Source organism: Petaurus breviceps, unplaced genomic scaffold, assembly GCF_028583685.1.
Source record: "Petaurus breviceps papuanus isolate PSGF00001 unplaced genomic scaffold, PetGlider_PUasm1.0 103, whole genome shotgun sequence".
In the NCBI taxonomy this organism is placed as follows: Eukaryota; Metazoa; Chordata; class Mammalia; order Diprotodontia; family Petauridae; genus Petaurus; species Petaurus breviceps.
The window spans coordinates 4,726,219-4,745,251 of record NW_027185588.1 but is presented as its reverse complement, the minus strand read 5'-3'; the positions used below and the strand labels follow the sequence as shown (position 1 = coordinate 4,745,251).

General features: G+C 44.2%; 1 protein-coding gene across 1 annotated transcript in view; it reads right to left on the bottom strand.

The window, feature by feature from the left end:
• The window catches only part of TIMM44 (translocase of inner mitochondrial membrane 44), a 207,252-nt gene that overhangs the window by 26,189 nt on the left and 162,030 nt on the right, over nt 1–19,033 (bottom strand). Inside the window, exons 2-8 of the mRNA XM_069099049.1 lie at nt 17,051–17,105; nt 13,716–13,820; nt 9,025–9,195; nt 7,515–7,595; nt 5,924–6,073; nt 4,733–4,872; nt 3,706–3,791 (exon numbers count right to left, since the gene is read on the bottom strand). Coding sequence (XP_068955150.1) covers nt 3,706–3,791; nt 4,733–4,872; nt 5,924–6,073; nt 7,515–7,595; nt 9,025–9,195; nt 13,716–13,820; nt 17,051–17,092 — 775 coding nt within the window. The 5' untranslated portion in view covers nt 17,093–17,105. The remainder of the gene's footprint in view (nt 1–3,705; nt 3,792–4,732; nt 4,873–5,923; nt 6,074–7,514; nt 7,596–9,024; nt 9,196–13,715; nt 13,821–17,050; nt 17,106–19,033) is intronic.

Here is a 19,033-nt window from a genome sequence, read left to right as displayed (position 1 = left end):
CCACTAATCATGCTGCCTTCTGCAGTCCTGTCCAACTCTGAAATTCTGTGTTTCCTTTCACTCCACCCTCTTGCCCTTTTACTTCAAGGCCAAAGAAGATCAGGGATTTTTTGTATTTGTATATTCTCAGGGTTCAGCATATTGCCTGGCATGAAGCAAACACTTAATAAATGCCTGATAATTGACTGACAGAATCTCAGAAACTATCTAGTCCTATCTGTACCAGACACCCACCAACAAGTTGCTTATACACTTACCCAAAAACCTCCAATGAGGAGGCAGTATCACATCTAGTACTATACATTTTAAAACTGGTTTGGAAATTTTTCTTTATACTGACACAAAACCCAACAATCTGTAACTCCCACCTACTGCTTCTTGTTCTGTCCTCTGGGGTCAAAATGAACAAGGATAATATCCCACCAAGCCTTTTAATTCCCCAGTTCCTTCAATGAAGCCCAATATGGCAGGATCTCTAATCTCCTTATGCTATTCTGGTCTTCTTTCCCTGGATTCTTCTTACATTGCCAACGTCCTTCCTAAAACGTACCCCACTTTGAACACAACCTTCCAAATATGGTCCAATAAGGAAAAGAGGACACCAGAATGGTCATGGCCCAGTCACTGTTCTCAGTCACTGTGCTTCTCAATGCAGTCCAAGATCCCATTAGCCTTCCTAGCTGCTGGGCCGCCCTGTGACTCACACTAAGCTGATGGCATAGTGAAATCCCCAGATCTCTTTTTATGAGCTGTTGTTCAACCAAGACTTTTCCATCCTGAGTTTATAAAGTTGATTTTATTAATCCAAGAACAGTATCTATGTTTACCTCCATCGTATACGGATTCAGCCCATTATTCAAGTCAATCAAGATCTGTTTGTATCCTGTTATCCAACATACAAGCTTTCAACAAGAGCGGTGGCCCCAAGGCAACATAACTACCAGAAGAATTAATGCCAACAGATTAGAGTGCTTTTCTGAGCAGGAACAATTTGTTGCTAACTTGGAGGGAAAGTTGAGACAACACACAGCTGGCAACAGTGGTGCAGAAAAGGAGTGGGCAGCTTTCAGAGATCTGGTGTACAGCATTTGCTCATTTGGGTCAGAACACTAGCAAAGACCAAGACTGGTTTGATGAAAATGATGGGAAAATTCAGAAACTGCTAAGTGAAAAATGAGAACTCCACAGGGTTTGCCAGCAGGATAGTTTATCCATCTCTAAGGCAAAATTTAATTCCATCAAAAGTAAAGTACAAGTGAAGCTTAGAGAGATTCAGGATTCTTGGCTCACTAAAGAGGTAGATGAAATTCAGTTTTATGCTGATAGTAACAATCCAAAGTGCTTTTATGATGCCCTAAGGCTATTTGTGGGTCAAAGACCTACCATGATTCTCAACTGCTCAGTGCTGATGTAACCTCATTATTAAGTATTAAGGACATGGTCCTAGAGAGATGGGTTGAACACTTTCAGATTGTTATCAATCGATGCTAATACCACTGACCTCAGGCTGAAATCAATCCCTCACTGGCTGAAGTTCCAACTCTGAAGAAGAGGTTTTGAATCTGCTCAGGCTGTTCTCTTGTGGCAAAGCACCTGGTGCTTGTTCTATTGCAGTTGAGATTAACAAGGTGGCAGTCCATTGGTCATACAAAAGCTGACTGAAATCTTCCAGGTTATATGGCAAGAGGAAGGTATCCCCCAGGAGTTCAAGGATGCCTCCATTGTCCATCTCTATAAAGGTAAAGGAAATGGACTATCCTTTAACAAACACCGGGGGATGGGGGGTGGCAGTGTCTTATTCTTAGTCACTGCTGGCAAGATTCTTCCCAGAGTCCTCCTTAATAGGCTGATCCTTCACCTGGAAGATGGTCATCTCCACAAGAGCCTGTGTGGCTTCAAAAAGGGCCAAGGAACAACTGATATGGTGTTTGATGCCTAACAACTCTGCCAGGAGAAGAACAGAAGTCTATATACAACATTCATCAAACTGATCAAGGCCTCTGATGCTGTCAGTCACAAGGGCTTATGGAAAACTAAGTCAGAATTTGGTTGCCCAGTTCATCAGCATTGTAGTCAATTTCATGACCAAACACTTGCCCAGGTTCTGGACAATGGAAGATGCTTTCTTGCTTTCCCAGTCACCAACAATGGAGTGAAACAAGGCTGTGTGCTTGCTCTCATGCTTTTAGCACAATGTTTTCAGCCATGTTGTCAAACGCTTTTAATAAGGACGAACATGACATCAAGGTTAGCTATTACACTGATGGTAATTCCAATTTTAAAAGGTTACAAGCCAAGACCAAGGTGAAGGGAGTGTTGGTGCATGATTTTCTGCCTGTCAGTGACTGTGCACTCAATGCAGCCTCTGAAGCTGAGATGCAACAAAGTATGGATCTGTTCTCTGCCCCTTGTGTTCACTCTAGCCTAACAATTAACACCAACAAAACACAGGGGCTCCATCAGCCAGCATCACAGCATCCATTCTTGGAACCATCGGTTACAGAAAATGGAGAAGTTCTGAATGCTGTGGATAAGTTCACTTCCCTTGGCAGTGTATTTTCCAGGCATGTACACATTGATAAAGAGACTGACGTACACACTGCCAGAGCTAGCTCAGTGTCTGGAAGACTCTGAAGGGAAGTGTGGGAGAGAAGAGTACTAGACTGCCTACCAAACTGAAGGTCTACAGAGCCATTGTGCTGACCTCATAGTGTATGCCTGTGAAACCTGGACGGTCTACCAGCGCCATGCCAGGATACTCAATCACTTCCATCTGAATTGTCTCAGAGAGATTCTAAAGATCACCTGGCAGGACAAGATACCAGACACTGAGGTCCTTCTTGAACTAAACTGCCAAATACTCAAATTCTACTGTAGGAAGCACAGCACCAATGGGCTGGCTATGCTGTTTGAATGCCCAATGTACACTTGCCAAAAAGACAGAGACCTCACACGAGGCAAGTACTCACTGGTGGACAGGAGAACAGCGATACAAAGACACTCTCAAGATCTTTCTCAGAATCTCTGGAATTGACTGTGACATGGGAGACACTGTTACTGGACCTGTCCCTCATCAGGGAAGGTGCTGTGCTCTATGAGCCAAGTAGAATTGAAGTAGTTCAAAAGAAACGCAAGATGTGCAAATTTAGAGAAACCACCTCAAATATTCACAAGCATTATTTGTGCATGACCTGTGGTACAGTATTCTGCGCTCATATTGATCTGATCAGCCAGTTGGACACACTGCAACTTGATTCTAACATAGCGATGTCATTTTTCAACCAACTAGCCTCTCGGTGCAGTCCAACATCCCATCAGTCTTCCTGGCTGCTGGACTGCCCTGCGACCCACACTGAGCTGATGGGCTAGTGAAATCCCCAGGTCTTTTTTATGAGCTGTTGTTTAACCAAGCCTTTTCCATCAGTTGATTTTGTTAACCAAGAACAGTATTTATGTTAACCTCCATCGTATATGGATTTAGTCATTATTCAAGCCTATCAAGATGTATGTATCCTGTCATCAACTTGTAGCCATACTTATCACTTGCTTTTCTCCAAGTCCCTGATAAAATATTAACTAGCACAGGGCCCAGGTCTATACCCAGAGCACTCTGCTAAAGACCCCTCTCCAGGCTGACTTCACACAGGTTCTTGCAGCTGCTGCACTACAAATGACCCAAGGCCTAGAACATTTTCTGTCACTTACTATTAAAGACGACATTGTTGTCCTTGAAATCTTTCCACTGTTGATACCATTTTGAATCCTTGTGCAGCACAACTCCCATTGCTTCCCTGGGGAAAATCACAAGGCATTCATTTCATCAGTAACCTTGGCCTGAGGTCTGAAAAGGGAACATGATAGATACTTCCAGGAAAACCATCGATGGTCAAACTCCCCACTCCAGCCCACACATGCATCTACTGCTTGTTCACCTGCCCGTCGCTATCTTAGTTTTCCTGCCTTTTTCAGGCCACAACAATCCTGCCCCACGTCTTTGTCACAGATGAATCCACTGCTCTGAGATATGCAGAGGTGTGTTTGTGTGTGTGTGTGTGTGTGTAAAATGTGGTATGTATATGTACAAATAAGCTGTTCCTGATTCTGAGAGGGATGCACCATGGTGAAGAGGAAACAACACCAGATTTGAAGCCAAAGGACCAAGGTGAAATCCCAGCTCTTCCTTGGCCAAGTCATTCCCCCTTTCATGGGCTCAATTAGGGAATGAACTGGCTGATTTCTAGGATCCCTTCCATCTTCTAGATCCCATGATCTTGGCTCTGTGAATCCAATGCAGAGATGCATGAGATCTTTAGTAGAAAAAAACAGGGACGGGGCAACCAGGTGGCGCAGAGAATAGAGCACCAGCCCTGGAGTCAGGAGGACCTGAGTTCAAATCTGACCTCAGACACTTAATACTTGCTAGCCGTGTGACCTTGGGCAAGTCACTTAACCCCAATCGCCCAGCCTTCCCCCCTCCAAAAAGCCAAAAAAAGAAAAAAAAACAGGGACCAGACCCATGGACTCTCTTTTGGAGTATCTCAGAAAGTTAAGTTAAAGACAGACAATTGAAAATAACTCAAAAATAAAAATAACACTGCAATCACAAGGGCCAAGAACATGGGATCAAGCTACCTGTTCAGTTTCTTTTCCTATCTACACAAAATAAAATGGTTAAGAAATCAAAGCCAGGTGTACCTAATAACTTCAGGGATTTAGTTTGTCAAATACCTACTCATTGGGTTCAAACACTTTGTCCTCTTTGATTTTCTCTCCAGATAACTCAGTCCGTTTCCGCAGTCTCTCCGGCCTTCGGTAGGGGCCTGTATGTCCTAGCACGCTTTGATCTAGTTCCTTCTTCACACTTTCGACTCCCTAAGGAGAAGCATAATCATCCAGGGGATCACACAAATCTGTCACCTGCTTCCAAGGTACTATTAGTTTCTGCTCCATGGAAGGCCTGCCTGAACCTCCCAAACCCTCTCCCAAATGACTGGGATTTGTTGAAGATGACAATGCAAAAAGTTCTTGAACTTGAATTCCAGGGACTAGTGTGTAGCTAGCATTTCTACTCTACTCATGCAAACATGAAACATTACTATTATGTATTTGCATCATTAGACTTCAGCCTTTATTTTCTTGTGTCCTTATGTGTTGCCCATTTTTTGTACAGCAAAACTCATTTGATTTAATAAACTCCATTCCACTTCTGAGAAGAACACTAGATCTCAAGGCCAATCAGTCTGAAGAACAACCAGGAGGCTCTGCACCTTTCTCTAGCCTGGGTACTGTTGGGCTATGTAAGAGAAGAGATGTTCTGTAAATATTTAACTGGGAAAATCAGAACTCTCTTTGCCTCAGGCTCCCCATCAGATAAATTTTTTAAAATGAGTAAAGCCCGGGGTGGCCAGGTAGCACAGCGAGTAAGAGCACCGGCTCCAGTGTCGGGATGACCTGGGGATCAAATCCGGGCTCAGACACTTAGCACCTACCCAGAAACACCTGGCCGTGTAACCTTGAGCAAGTTACTTAACCCCAATTGCTTAGAGGCGGCCATATGGCTCAGCGAGTAAGAGCACCGGCTCCAGTGTTGGGATGACCTGGATCAAATCTGGGCTCGGATACTCAGCACCACACCCAGAAATAACTGGCTGTGTAACCTTGAGCAAGTTACTTAACCCCGATTGCTTAAATTAAAAAAAAAAATGATTAAAGCCCAAAGGAGAGAAAGGCAAACAAAAAGGCATTCCAGCTCCAGTTCTACTATGTGCTCAATGTTAAGACTCTTCACTGTTCTGGCCCCTACTTCCTCATCTCTAGGGTAAGGGTGGTGGATGAGCTGAATTCTAGGGCTCCTTCCAGCTACAGAATCTATGCCCTGATACCATCTGAACAAAGTATATTCTCTTCCCATTCACTGGTTTACCTGAGAAATGGCTTTGAAGGCAGCCGTTCGGCCCAGCTTCTCCCCACCTCTGGTCACTGACTCTGCCGACTGCTTGGCTGTTTTGGCTGCTTCTTCCATGCCTTCTAGAATTTTTCGGCCAAGGTCACTTTTACTTACTTCATCCAAACTCTAGCACAAGAGACAAAAGTGGTTAGGGCCCTCAATGCAGCCTATGTTTCCATGGCCCTGCCAACTCTCCTCTGGCAGTACAGAAACGTATAATATACACTGTCTTTTATCACCAGTGGCCTTATTCCCAACAGATTCACTCAGGCCCAACGCTGATCTGGAGGATAGGGCTGGCTTCAAATCAGTTCCCAGTCTGGTCCTGAAGGTCTAGAGGATTCTAGGGGAGTCCAGGCCAAACTGGGATTTCCCCATAAGTCCATACAGAACAACTCCCAGCAGTGGCCTCGTCCTCCCCCACCCTCAAGGATTCCCCCCAAATGAGAGGTAGCCTAGGTGCAACGAGCATTCTTGGCAACTTCTCAGAATGGCCCTCAGTGTCCTCAGCAACCTAGGGATCCAGCACACAAACCAGGGAGCCCTCAGGTCAAAACATACCCTCGGGCATTTAAGACAATTCAGTCTGCTTACATACACCAATCAATCAACAGGCATTTATTAAATACCTACAACATACAAGGCACTGTACCACGCTGGGGGTACAAATACTAATGCAAGAACTTATATTTTAGGGGAGGGTTACAAGTTTACAGATAAGCAAGCACAGCATAAATACAAAGTGATTGGGAGAATCAGTAAAGCATTTTGAAGGTGTCAACATTTGAATAATTCAAAGGGAGAGGGAAAGAAGGAGGAAGAAAATGAGGGAAAGAAAGGAGGGGGAAGAGAGAGGAAAAAGAATTATTTATGTATAAAAGCAATTCATAAAACACTGACTGACTCTCAAAAGACTGGCTTGGACCCTCCTAATTTAATCCAATGTACTAATTTTTGCAAAGTTTAGGATTAGGAATCAAAGTCCACATTCTGAGTAAGCTCTCTTGAACTTTCTTGATTTTTAAATATTTATTTATTCATTTCACCAAGAAACAGTCATTAAATGCCTACTAAGTGCAAAACATTGTGCTCAAGGCTAGAGAAAATACAAAAATTAGAGAAAATATGCAACCTGCCCTCAGAGAGCTTACAGTCTGGTACAAGTTAATGACACAAAACAGATTGATTATATTACACAACAAGAAGAGATGCACAATGGAGAGAGGCAAAGTGCTATGTGAGTTTTAAAGCAGAAGGTGTTACCAATAGTAAATATCAAAGAAAGCTTTATGGACTTTAAAGGACTAGTGGGAAATTAAGAGGAGAGGATAAGGAACAGTGTGAGCCAAGGTACAGAGGCAGAAACAGAACACATTTGGGAGACAGTTTCATGTAGTTCAGCTGAAGCACAAAATAAATGAAGGGGAAGAATAGGGAAATTAAAGCTGGAAGAGAGGACAGGACCAGCTTGGAGAAGGTCCTGCCCCCAGGAGGTGGCAGTGAGCCAGTGCAGGCAGCAGAAGGAATCAGAGAAAGGCCCCGGTCAAGGCCATGGCTAGTCTCTTACCTCTTTCACTGTACCAGTGAATGCTCCAATTTTTTTCCTAATTACTTCAGAAGTTTTGACTGTTTCAGACTCAATGGTTTTCTATAATAGAGAAGATCAGTTTTGTTAAGAGAGAAATTAGCCACCAATTCTACTTAGTTTTTAGTAGGGCTAGAACCAACCAGAAAGAACATTCTTTCCCTGGCAGTGTGCTGTCAATCTGTCTGCCTTGCTAAATTCCATGCTCATAGACTTGCCTTTCTTCTTTACTTAAAGGGGGCCTCAGGGCTGCCCCAGGGCTGTGATACAGGGCACTGCATGGACAGGGAGCAAGCCTCACAGTCAGGCTTCGTAACTATGGCAGGTCAATGAAAGCTACCCCACTGCTGGCCCAGGACCTCTTCTGGAGTCTCAGTCTAGCCCTTGAATAATCAGCCTGCCCAAAACACCTGTCTGGACAAAGCAGAAGGTAATTTTCCTCTTGTCACAGCCTAAACACATAGTAGCAAAACCATTCCAGGATAAGCAACTTCTTATATCCTCTGACCATATCTCTTTCCCTGCCCACTTCATGGCAGATCAATCATGCAATATTTTTTTCCCATTCATCCCCAATTGGGTCATTTGTTGCTAATATATTAGATAAAATCTAATGTTCCATACTGTTCAGAATCTATTACAAATCAGTTAACAGGACATATCCAAACTGTCTGTACCATGAGAACCCAACAAACAGGCTGTTACTGAGGTAAAATTAGGAAATACAAATAAAGCAGTTCTGGTCAGAATGCTGTGCAACCCAGGGCATAATTTCCCACTGCATCTTTGCTGTGGTTCTTCCAGTTGAATCAAAGCCTTTGACAAGCTAAGAGTAGCACATGAGCTATAACAAATGGTTAAATATTTCAAGTTCATTGAGACTCATCAACGAAACAGAAATTCATTATTGCATAGCAATGGGAGCTGACCTGGAATTATCTACTTATGTTATAAATTTTTTAAATTGGCTTTTTTTTTTGGGGGGGAAAGTGTTAGAAAACCAAATACAGGTTCTTTCCTTACATGACTCTACCAGTAAGTATGTGAAGAACTGAAAAAGTCTGAAAGGACTTCAGAGGCCACTTACCTTAGCCTGTCCTCTAACAGGAATCCCCTGTGGAATACTCTTGATGAAAGACCATCTAGCTTCTGCTCAGAAAACTCCAATAAGGGGAAATGCACTGTTTCCTAAAGCAGTCTGTTCTACTTATGTTGAAAGGCAAAGTTTTCCTTAATCAAATCTTATTAGCTGATGAAATAGAAAGAATAATAGACTAGAAGCCAGGAGTTCTGGATTCAGAACCAGGCAAGTGATCTTAAACAAATAAATATCCTTTCATGGAGCAGACAGCTGGAACAAAAAGGCCCTTCGGGGATTGGATGCATTTTTTAGCTCTGACATTCTGTGATTTTACGAACCTCTGTTCTCAAATCTCCATTCTCTCCCATTCTCAAAGAGTGAAATAGCACACAGTTCTCTTAAATGACTCACATATTTCCGTCTTGCCTCCTGAAGTGCATCTGATTCTTCTAACTTCTTAGCTTCATCTCTGAATTTTTTTATACTTTCTTTCATTTCCTTGTTTTTCGCTAATTCTTGTTTGATATTTTCTATCAAGCCAGAAAGGAAACTTTTCCTGCTTCCAGAAGAATAACACTTTACCTAAAAAATTTAAAGAAAATCATCATTACCCATGGAAAAAACCAGAAGTAAAGACCTTCCTCAACATGATGAATGTAAATCAAATATCCAACTTTTCAAGTTAAATGTAGTTTCTATTTTTAAAATACAAAAGATGATAAATCACTTTCTTCTCTTTGAACTCTGGTTTGTTAATATACCAGTTCCTAAAAGAGTGCCCAGAAGTCACCACAGTCCACCTGATAGCAGTTGATCAAAGAGGAGGGCAGTGGGAACTAAAACTAACTTCCTTTGTTCTAGAAACCAGATCTCTATTAATTCTATTATATTTCTATTTCTACTGATGTAGCCTTAGGTTTCATGAGCTTTTTAGGTTGAACCTGTAGTCACCTAAAAACCTTTGGTCTTTTTGGACGAACTGGTACCCAGTCACATCTCACCCACAATACACAATTCCCTTTTCTGAACTAGACTAAATGTGGGATTTTACATTTAACCCTTAAATGCAAATCTAAATGCCATCTTCTCAGCTATGACCAATTGCTCTAGCCTACAGTGATCTTTTGGACTCTTTTATTCAATCTTCCATCATCCCTCCCAACTTCATGTCATCCACAAAGCACAGTGTACTAGGAAGGGAAGGACATAATATAACACTGGAGCAAGGCTGATATGAGCTGTCTATATGGCATTACCTTGGCTGCTTGATTCCTTCAACATGCCCTTACACAGCGCCAATCATGCGCTCTGTGCTGGGGAGATACAAAGAATTAAAACATGGCGCCTGCCGTCTAGGAGCTTAGCAAGAGCAGTAAGACAGGCACAATAAAACAAAAGAAAGACTTAAAATGTGACATCTGAGCTGGGCCTTGAAAGACGGGACTTCCAAAAGGTGTCAGCAGTATCTACGTTAGATGTATGTGGGGATGGGGTGCACGTGTGCACAAGTGTATGGGGAACACATAAAAGCATGGAGGAGGCAGGAAAGCAAAGGACAGGAATAGTTATTTTATTTAAGCATAAATGGTGTTCAGTCATTTTTCAGTCATGTCTGAGTCCTTGTAACCCCATTTGTGGCCTTCTTGGCAAAGATACTGGAATGGTTTGCCCTTTCCTTTTCCGGCTCATTTTTTAGATGAGAAAACCAAGGCAAACCAGGTGAAGTGAGTTGCCCAGAATCACACAGTAAGTGTCTGAGGCTGGAACTGAACTCAGGAAGAGGAGTCTTCCTGACTCCAAGCACAGAATTCTGCATTGTACCACCTAGCTGCTCCGAGGGGGACAGGTGGAGGAGGAGTGAGACAGAGGGAGAGAGGAGACAGAGAGAGAAAGGGAAGAGTAAGTTTTTCAGGTAGGCTGAAAAAGTAGGAGGTTGGTACTAGATTATGGAAGGTGTTGAATGTCTGATTTCATCCACTAGGGGACAGACCATCATTGAAGGTTCAAAAGCCAGGAAATTATGTGATCCAAGTTGTCCATGAGATAGATGATTGTGCAGCAGGGTGAGAGATAGAGTGAAGAATGTACCCAGAGACAGAGACTTTAGTTACAAGAGGTAACAAGAGACTGAACATGAGTGACAGTAATGAAAATGGAAAAGTGGGGACTCTAGGGAAGAGAGCTGGGGTGAAAAAAGCTTTGAAGATGACTCAGAAGTCACAAGCACTGGGTACAACTCACTGGGGTAAACGAGTGCAGTTCCACTAATGGAAATACGGAAGCCAAAAAACCACTTTCAAAGAGGAAATTCCAGCTTTATCCATATGGAGTTTTAAGTAGGAGTGGGGTGCTCAGGTAGACAGGGAGCACAATGAAAGCTGAGTCTGCTGTTAGAAAATGTGGGTAGAAAACCTAGTTGTTTCTTTGTTTAGTTGTATGACCTTAGGTAAGCCCCTTAACCCCTTCCCCTCTCTAGTCCTCAGTTTGCTCATCTATAAAAAAGGGGTTAAGGCTCGATGATCTTAAAGGTCCCTTCTATGATTCTACATTCCACAGACAGTTGGAACTGTAAGTCCAGAGCTTAGCACTGAGGGAGTCCACTTACCTTTTGGGATAATATTTTACCTTTTGAGATAGATCTAAATATTAGGAAGTTTTTTTCTTCACATTAAGTCTAAATTTCATTTCTTTTTAACTTTTACTCATTGCTCTTGGTTCTAAGTTCTCAGACACAGTAGAACTAGTTTAATATTACCTTCATTTACATGACAGCCCTTCAAATATGTGAAGATACTTGGACTATGATGTCCCCCCTGTGCATTCTCTTCTCCAGGATAAATACCTCATTTCTTCAATTGCTCTTCATTCCCTATAACTATTTTGCACTTTTCTGGACACTTTTCAACTATCTAATAACTTTCTTTCATAATTAAAAGGCTCTACCAGGAAGAGAACACAACACTCCATTATGTGATAGGGCATGGCAGAGGTTGGTGGGACTATCCCCTCCCAAGCTCCAGAAACTAGGCTCCTCTTAATGAAGACTGAGATTCTATTAGCTTTCCTGACTGCTAAAAATTACTCATATTGAGCACAAGGTCAATCCAATGCACTTTCCAGAGCTGCTGAGAATGCTCTCTAGCCACACCTCCACCATCTTCTAGGGAGGGTAATTTTTTGAATCTAAGTCTAAGAGGACTTGGCATTTATCCCTATTACATTCAGCCCAGTTTTCTAGTCTGCCAGGATCATCATACAATGTATTAGCTACTCTTTCCTGCTTTGTGTTGTCTGCAAATTAGATAAATATACCATCTATTCCGTTATCTAAGTCAACAAAAATGGTGAAGAATGCAGAGCCGAGCACAGATCTCTGACCACTCCTTGGATCAGCCTATTCACCTAGTTCCAAATCTATCTATATATATAAAATCACTAAGTCAACAAGGCTGGAGACAAAAGATTTGGAATCATCCAAACAAATTATTGCTGATAACCCACTCAAAAATAAAAATATCTCAGTTTCAAATACAGATCTTGCCAAAATTATTAAGCACTAACTATTGCACAGGAACATACTGCTGTAGTACATAGCATCTTTGCCCAGAAAATACATACACCCTAGAAAGAAGCCTCCAGATATGCTCAAACCTACTAAGGTTCTGTTGGTTGACAAGACTATAACCAAAAAATATAAGCAGACAGACTATCATCCCTCTTATTGAACACCTGGTATCCATGGTGAGAGTGGAAAGACATCTGGATTAAGTCCCCAATCTCCTACTCTACCTTTGTGACCATAGGGAAAGCCTCTCAACCTACCAACTGTTCTCCTCATTCAACATCAGATCCCCCACATCCCTGCACTTTCACAAGTCATCCCCCTCCCCACCTCTATCTTTCTGGCTATACACCCAGTGGGATGTAAGCTTTGCAAGGGAAAGAGTTGTTTTCCTTTTATTTTGTATCCCTAGCACAGTACCTTACATATCTTCATCTTTATTGTAATACAAGTGAGCACCTTCTTTCAATTTAAAATCTTAAAGCTGCCTGGGGTACTGAAAATAATCCGCTCAGAATGACAAGAGTCTGGGCCAAAGGAAGGAATTGAACCTGTATTTTCCTAAGTCCAAGGCAAGATGACTATTCATAACACACCCTAAGTCTCTCTTCAGACACAGCATGTGCTTAATATTTGTTGAATTCATCATTGTGGGCCTCATCTGTAAAACGAGGGAGTTTGATAAGATTATTGCAACAGTCCCTTCCAGCTGTAATCCCAATGATCCTACACTTTTCACACAATCATTTTCCACAACAAGTGTTTGGAATAATGTTCAAACTTGAGATCTTCATAGACTGAGTCTCCACACCCACTTGTGCATGATGGACTACTCCTGTGCTAAAAAAAAAACCCTTCCATGTATTCTAACAGTGCCACAAAGTCCAAGTCCCTTAGCACTGCATGGTTTGGCTCTGACCTATTATTCCAGATTATTTTTCCCCTACAGATGAGACTCTTCCCCACACCCCGCCTGCCTTCACCTCCTACCTCTAATGCCACTCCTCTGCCAGAACACCTACACAGCCATCTTTCAAGAACCTCAAGGCAGAATGGATTTTCTCCACTTGGACTTAAGTTTGTAACTCTCTCACATCAATTCCTATAACAAACAACACGTAACTTATGCGTGTTGTCCGACCTACTGGGCCATAAGCCCCGTGAGGGCAAGGACCAGGCCTTACTTATTTCTGTATTTCCCCTCTAGCACTGAGGGCAGCACCCTGCACATGAAAGGCACTAAGTTAGTATTTGCTGAATGAATTTTGAATACGGAATGCTTACATATAAGGTCACACAATTCTGGACTCATGTATGTAGAATGCTACCACAAACTCGAGTAGCATGCTACCTTCAAGAGTAAATGCTCTGTCCAGGTACTTAAGCATCCTTTGGGAGCTTTACCTGCCATGCTGGCAGTTTTCTCAGCAACACCACCACTCCATATTGCCAAAAGGGATCATTTTCTGATCTCTCCCAGGACTGTCCCTTCTTTGCCCTCCAAGGTCCCCGGAGAGCAGAGGAAATCTGTTTCACTTACCAGTGGCAGCTCTAAGCCTGGACTGCATATTCGATAGACAGGGCCATAGGACACTGGCCCAGGGCACCAGCCAGAGAGAAGCTGGGTCCCACTGCCAAGGCATCTCTAAAATCAGGGGGGAAAGAGCAAAAAAAGAACAGGAATTATTATTTTACCTCTTTGGAATGAAGAACTGGAGGGGAGGAGAAAGAATAAGAACCTTCTTATCAATCTGTCCTTTGCCTAATGAAGAGAAACAGGGATAAAATGAGATACCATGACTGGGATCTGCACAAGTTACACTCTGGTTCCTAGGTCACAGGAGAGTGGGAGCTAGAGCGGAATTTCTTCAGCTTGGGTAAAAGGCAATCACTTCCTTTGTGACTTATTTAAACCTTCATATCAACTGTTCTCTAATTCTTCTTTTGTTCCTCCCCCTCTACCATATCTCTTCCCTTCCCCTTTTTGCCAGCTCCCCCCAACCTTTCTTCCAGCTCCCTTTCCCATTTTTTACTGCTAAGTTTAACTGGGAGCTATCTGGGAGAAAATCTATTAAATTTATAAAATCTATTAAAAACTACCACCCAAAGTTATTTTTACTCACATTGATAAAATATGCCTAAACTGAGAAAGAAATGGCTGCCAGAACAAAGAAATGGAAATCCCAGATCTCCTAACTTCCAAACTCAGAATTCCATCCAATCTGTTACTACTTAAATTTGGATCCATGAAAGCTGAATAGGCACCCCAATTTATCGTCAAGCACTTTGGATTAGAATCTCTCACTCTGGTATTTAGACTATGTGTGGCCTTGAAAAAAAAATCACTACTTATCTAGGCCTCATTTTCTTCATCTATAAAATGAAGGAGCTGGAGAAAATAATCCCCAAGGTATACCCCAACCCGTTCCCACTCCAAATTCTATGTTCCTGAGGCCTAAAGTAGACAAAAAAACTGTTGATGAAGATCTTTTAGCTAGAAGCTTTTACCTCCCCCTGCCCTCCCTCTTCTCCCCCTGCTAGCTTCACCTTTCTAATTACTGCCTTCTGTCACTCTGTTCAGATTCACTTTCTTACACTTTTCAGGTTCACAATGACTTTATGTATTTGTTGAAACAAATATGAAAAACAGAATTCACTGTGTTTCTAGGTCTGTATTTCTCATTTTCTATCTGTCAGAATTTAAGGCTGTGTAATTTTTTGTTTCTTGGAACAGCAGAAGGCAGTGGGATGAGCCCTGATGATAATCTTAGCTCTACCCATAACCTGAAATGTGACTTCGGCAAGTCCGCTCCCTTCTCTGAGCCCCAATTTCCTCTCCTTCCCCTTTGCACTGGTTGCAGAGTCAGGATCAGAACCCTGATCTCCTGTTTTTCATCTAATGCTTTTAGATCAGGCCATTACCATTACCAATACCATTAGATTCAGCTGCCTCTGACTTTTTAAGTCCCTGGAAGCTCAGTGATACAATGCTGTGATACTTTTTATGTTGCATGACCAGCTAGAGGAAAAACTAAATGAGTCCTGTCAGTTTTAGGGGGACCTGGGTTCGTGCTTATGTTGCTGCTGAAGGGCTGCAAGGAAAAGGAGTGAAAGGTATACAGAGTCTGCACCTATTCCGAGATGTACGGTAGGTAGGGCAATAACACAGTTCCTTCATTTTACATAAATTCTGAGACAGATGTACAGTTTTCTCCCCCAATGATATTTTATCCCATTATAGAAAACAAAATCACAGAAGTTTAGAACTAGAAGGAACCACAGTAATCACCCAGTCCAATTCATAATATATCCAATTTAACACTCCTGGCAAATGGTCATTCTAACCGTGAATAAAGACTTTTTATAGGGAAGAACTCATGACCTTCCAAATCAGATCATTCCATTTATGGGTAGATGTAACTGTTAGAATCCTAATTTAACTCTTTTCAATTTCCACACTTGGCTACTGGTTTTGTCCTCTGAGGTCAAAGAAGGATTCTACTCTTTTTCTATATGACAATTTTTCAAATATCTGAAAACAGCCATCACATCTATTCACCCACCCTGATCCTTCTCTTCTCCTGATGAAACATATTCAGTTCCTTCAATTGATCCTCTTATGGCTTATGAACACTTTCCATCTTATCCATGTTCTTTCTCAAGCTAAGCCCAGAACTGAATACAATACTTCAGATGCCACCAGATATGCACAAACAGAAATATGAATTCACTGACCGTCAGAGGCCATTCACCTCAACAGGAATTCCCTGTTTAGACCCAGCACCTCCTAGGGCAACCTCTAACTTTTAGGAAGTTTTACTTATTCTAGGCTAAAGATGCCTCCTTGTAACTTCTACCCAAACTGCCCCTAGCTCTGCTCCAAGTCCAATCAAGATAAACCCAGTCTACTCTGTCCTCAGGGTCGGAGCCCACTTGAAGATAGCCATTACATATGGATCCCAAGTCCTCTCCACCCCAGGCTAAAGGTTCCAGCTTTCAAGTGGTCCTCCCATCACAGACTCATGGTCCTTCCCCATCCTCTGAGCACGCTTGGGCTGGTCAATAGCCCTATGATCACAACCATCTTCACAGCCTTTTAAGGGCCATGGCACAGCGCTGACACATACTGGACTACACCCAGTCTCCACTGAACTTGCCCCCCCAAACTTTTACCCGACCAACTGCCGCCTGGTGATGGCCCTACTCTTCTTCATCACAGTGGGACATCGTTTTCTCCTCGATGGCACTGGCCTGGGGGCTCTCGGTTTCCTCAAGTCTAAAGTAAGACAGCATGGCCCAGGAAGGAAAGCACTGGACCTGGGTTCTAATCCTAGCCAAGTATTACCAGCCGTGTAACCTCGGGCAAGTCCCTTCCCCCGCAAAGGCCTGGCTCTGCATCCTGCCTTTGAAGTGGACTGCTGGGTGACCTTGGCCTAGTCCCTTCATTCTGTGGGTCTCAATTTCCTCATCTGCAGGAGGAGGGGGCTGGGGTCGCTCAAGGCATCGGCTGTCGTGCATGCGGGCCCCGAGACCTCGGCGTCCCCTCCAACTCCTTCCCGGAGGAGCCGCGCTCCGGGGCAGCAGCCCCCCACCCACGCCCCGAAAATCGCTAGCCTTAGGAGGGCGGAAAGCCTCGCGGGCCCCAAGGTAAGGAGAAAGGTCGGGGTCGGAAGGGTCCAGGCCGGGCCCGCCACAACCGCGGCCTCGCCCCTGGCGTTCGCCGGCTCGGCCGCCCCAAGCCCGGCCGAGGCATGCCGTTCGGCCCCGCCCCTTGGGAGCCCCGGCGCTCACAGGCCCGGCCCGGGACCGGGGCCGAGAGCGCGCTATGCCCCTTCCTTCCCCTCCCCTCCTCCCTCCGCTTGCTTAGCACCTCACCCGGGAGCAGCGGCACCATCCACCCCTTATCGCCGCCGCCATATTGGAGAAGGCCGTGTGACCTTCCTGCGGCGCGGCTGGAATACGTCACCACTCGTCGCCTCGAGGAGGTGGGCCCAGGGCGGAGCCTGGGGTGCCTGGCTTCAAAAGCCTCGCCACCGACGGAAGGCCATTGCACGCGTGCGCGTGCGCTTCCTCCGAGTCTGCGACCCCTGCTGGCGCAACGAATCGACGAACTTGAACTGATTGACAGATGCGATGACAAATGGAAAGGCAGGCCGGCTGAGCAGACAAGGGCAAGCGGACTTTAACTACACTGGAGGTGTAATCAACGGAGAGGAAGACAGCCCAGGAGACAACCGGTAGACGAGTAAAATGACTGATGAAATATACAACAGTACTCACTGACATTGTGCAAACAGCGTGACAGACTGAGGGTACAGAGAGAAATGGAAAGAGACGAGCGGGCCCGCAGCCGACCGACAAAGCCAGTGTCTGCACTCACGCCGAAGCATTGGGCATTCGAGCAGAGTGGAGCAAGGGCAGCCGCATTCCTGCAGCGATCCTCCAGGGTGCCGGCTCTCCCTGGAGGCCAGATGGGGATCTGCCGTGGCAAGCTGACCGTACAGGTCTAGACGTGGAGCCTGAGAGCTGGTGCTGCTCTCGCTGGCCGTGTCCAATTGGTTGCTACTTAGGACGTAGAAAGGAGAGAAATCGACTCCTGTTCATGAGCTCCACAGTCGGGCTGCAGTGGGCTGAGCAGGCACGTTGTTTCTCTCCATGCCTTGAAGCCGAGGGACTTTACCGTCTCTGAGAACGTTCCTGTTAATCGTAGCATGTGTGCGTCACCCCTGCTTTCCTGTGCCGCTTAGGCTTCTCGGTCCCAACTGACTGGCCAGTCCGGTTATTCGTGGAGTAAAGAAAGGTTCCTCTGGGAGAGGTCCCTACTCTTGTGCTCCTCGGCCGTGGAGAGGGAGGACTCCAGGAACTGGCTGTAAATCATCACGCTTTCAGTGGAAACGGAACCTGACCTCAGCCAGCACGGTCACATCTCAAAAGCTTCGTTCTGGGGCTGTGAAGAATCGGTACCTGAGGAAGTAAGGGGCAGCCTCACAACTACGGGTTTGTAGTGTTGTTTGCAAATGAACTACTGGGGGGACCTGCTTCAAATTGGAATAGATTGCCTTAAGGCTAGTAGAAAAGGAAGTCAGACTGCCTGTGGCTAGAAGAGACAAAGTCCGTGTGGTGGAAATGTCAGCATGGCACCCAACATAAAGTGTGCCTGAGCTGATCTACCTGCTGGAAGCAAAGGTGAGAAGGCTGACTCACTGAGGACTGGGTGATCTCCATCGGAGAAGTGGCTGAGGCACGAGAGGGAATGAGCAATATATGGCTGGTCACAGAATGAAGAACCAGGTTCTGAAAATAGCGTAACAGAGGTTATGCTAGCTAAAACAGCCTAGATTTTGGATTATTGTGGACAATTCAGAATTGTGTATTTTCTGGAGTGAAATTTCTGGAGTATTTTTTTTCCCTTGGTAAAAAAATTATTTCAAAAATAAAATAGCATTTTAATTTGTGAACATGTAAGGTAAAAGGACATGATCTAAATACTTTGTTTATAAAGAGTTCAGAGCATCCCTTGGGGGTCATGGTTGGTACAGCATTAGGGACCTGCCAGCTACAGCTAAAGATGTAAGGAGAAAAGGAGGGACTTGGAAAAAACCAGAGCTAGAGCCTTGGTGTACAGCAGCTGAAAAAAAAAGCCATGAATGGAATTGGGTAGAGAAGTGGGTGAGAGTCACTCTGGAGGCCTAGCTTAGCTGAGGAAGGGGTAAGCTAAAAGGTTCTGGAAGGAAAGAACAAAGAATTCAAATGCAAACAAATGCAAAAAAAGCCTCTAAGCTCCCAGCCCTGTGCCCCACCCCCTCCTTTCATGTTAGTGTGTCTGAATTCCGTTAGCACCTCTTTGTGCGTGGGACC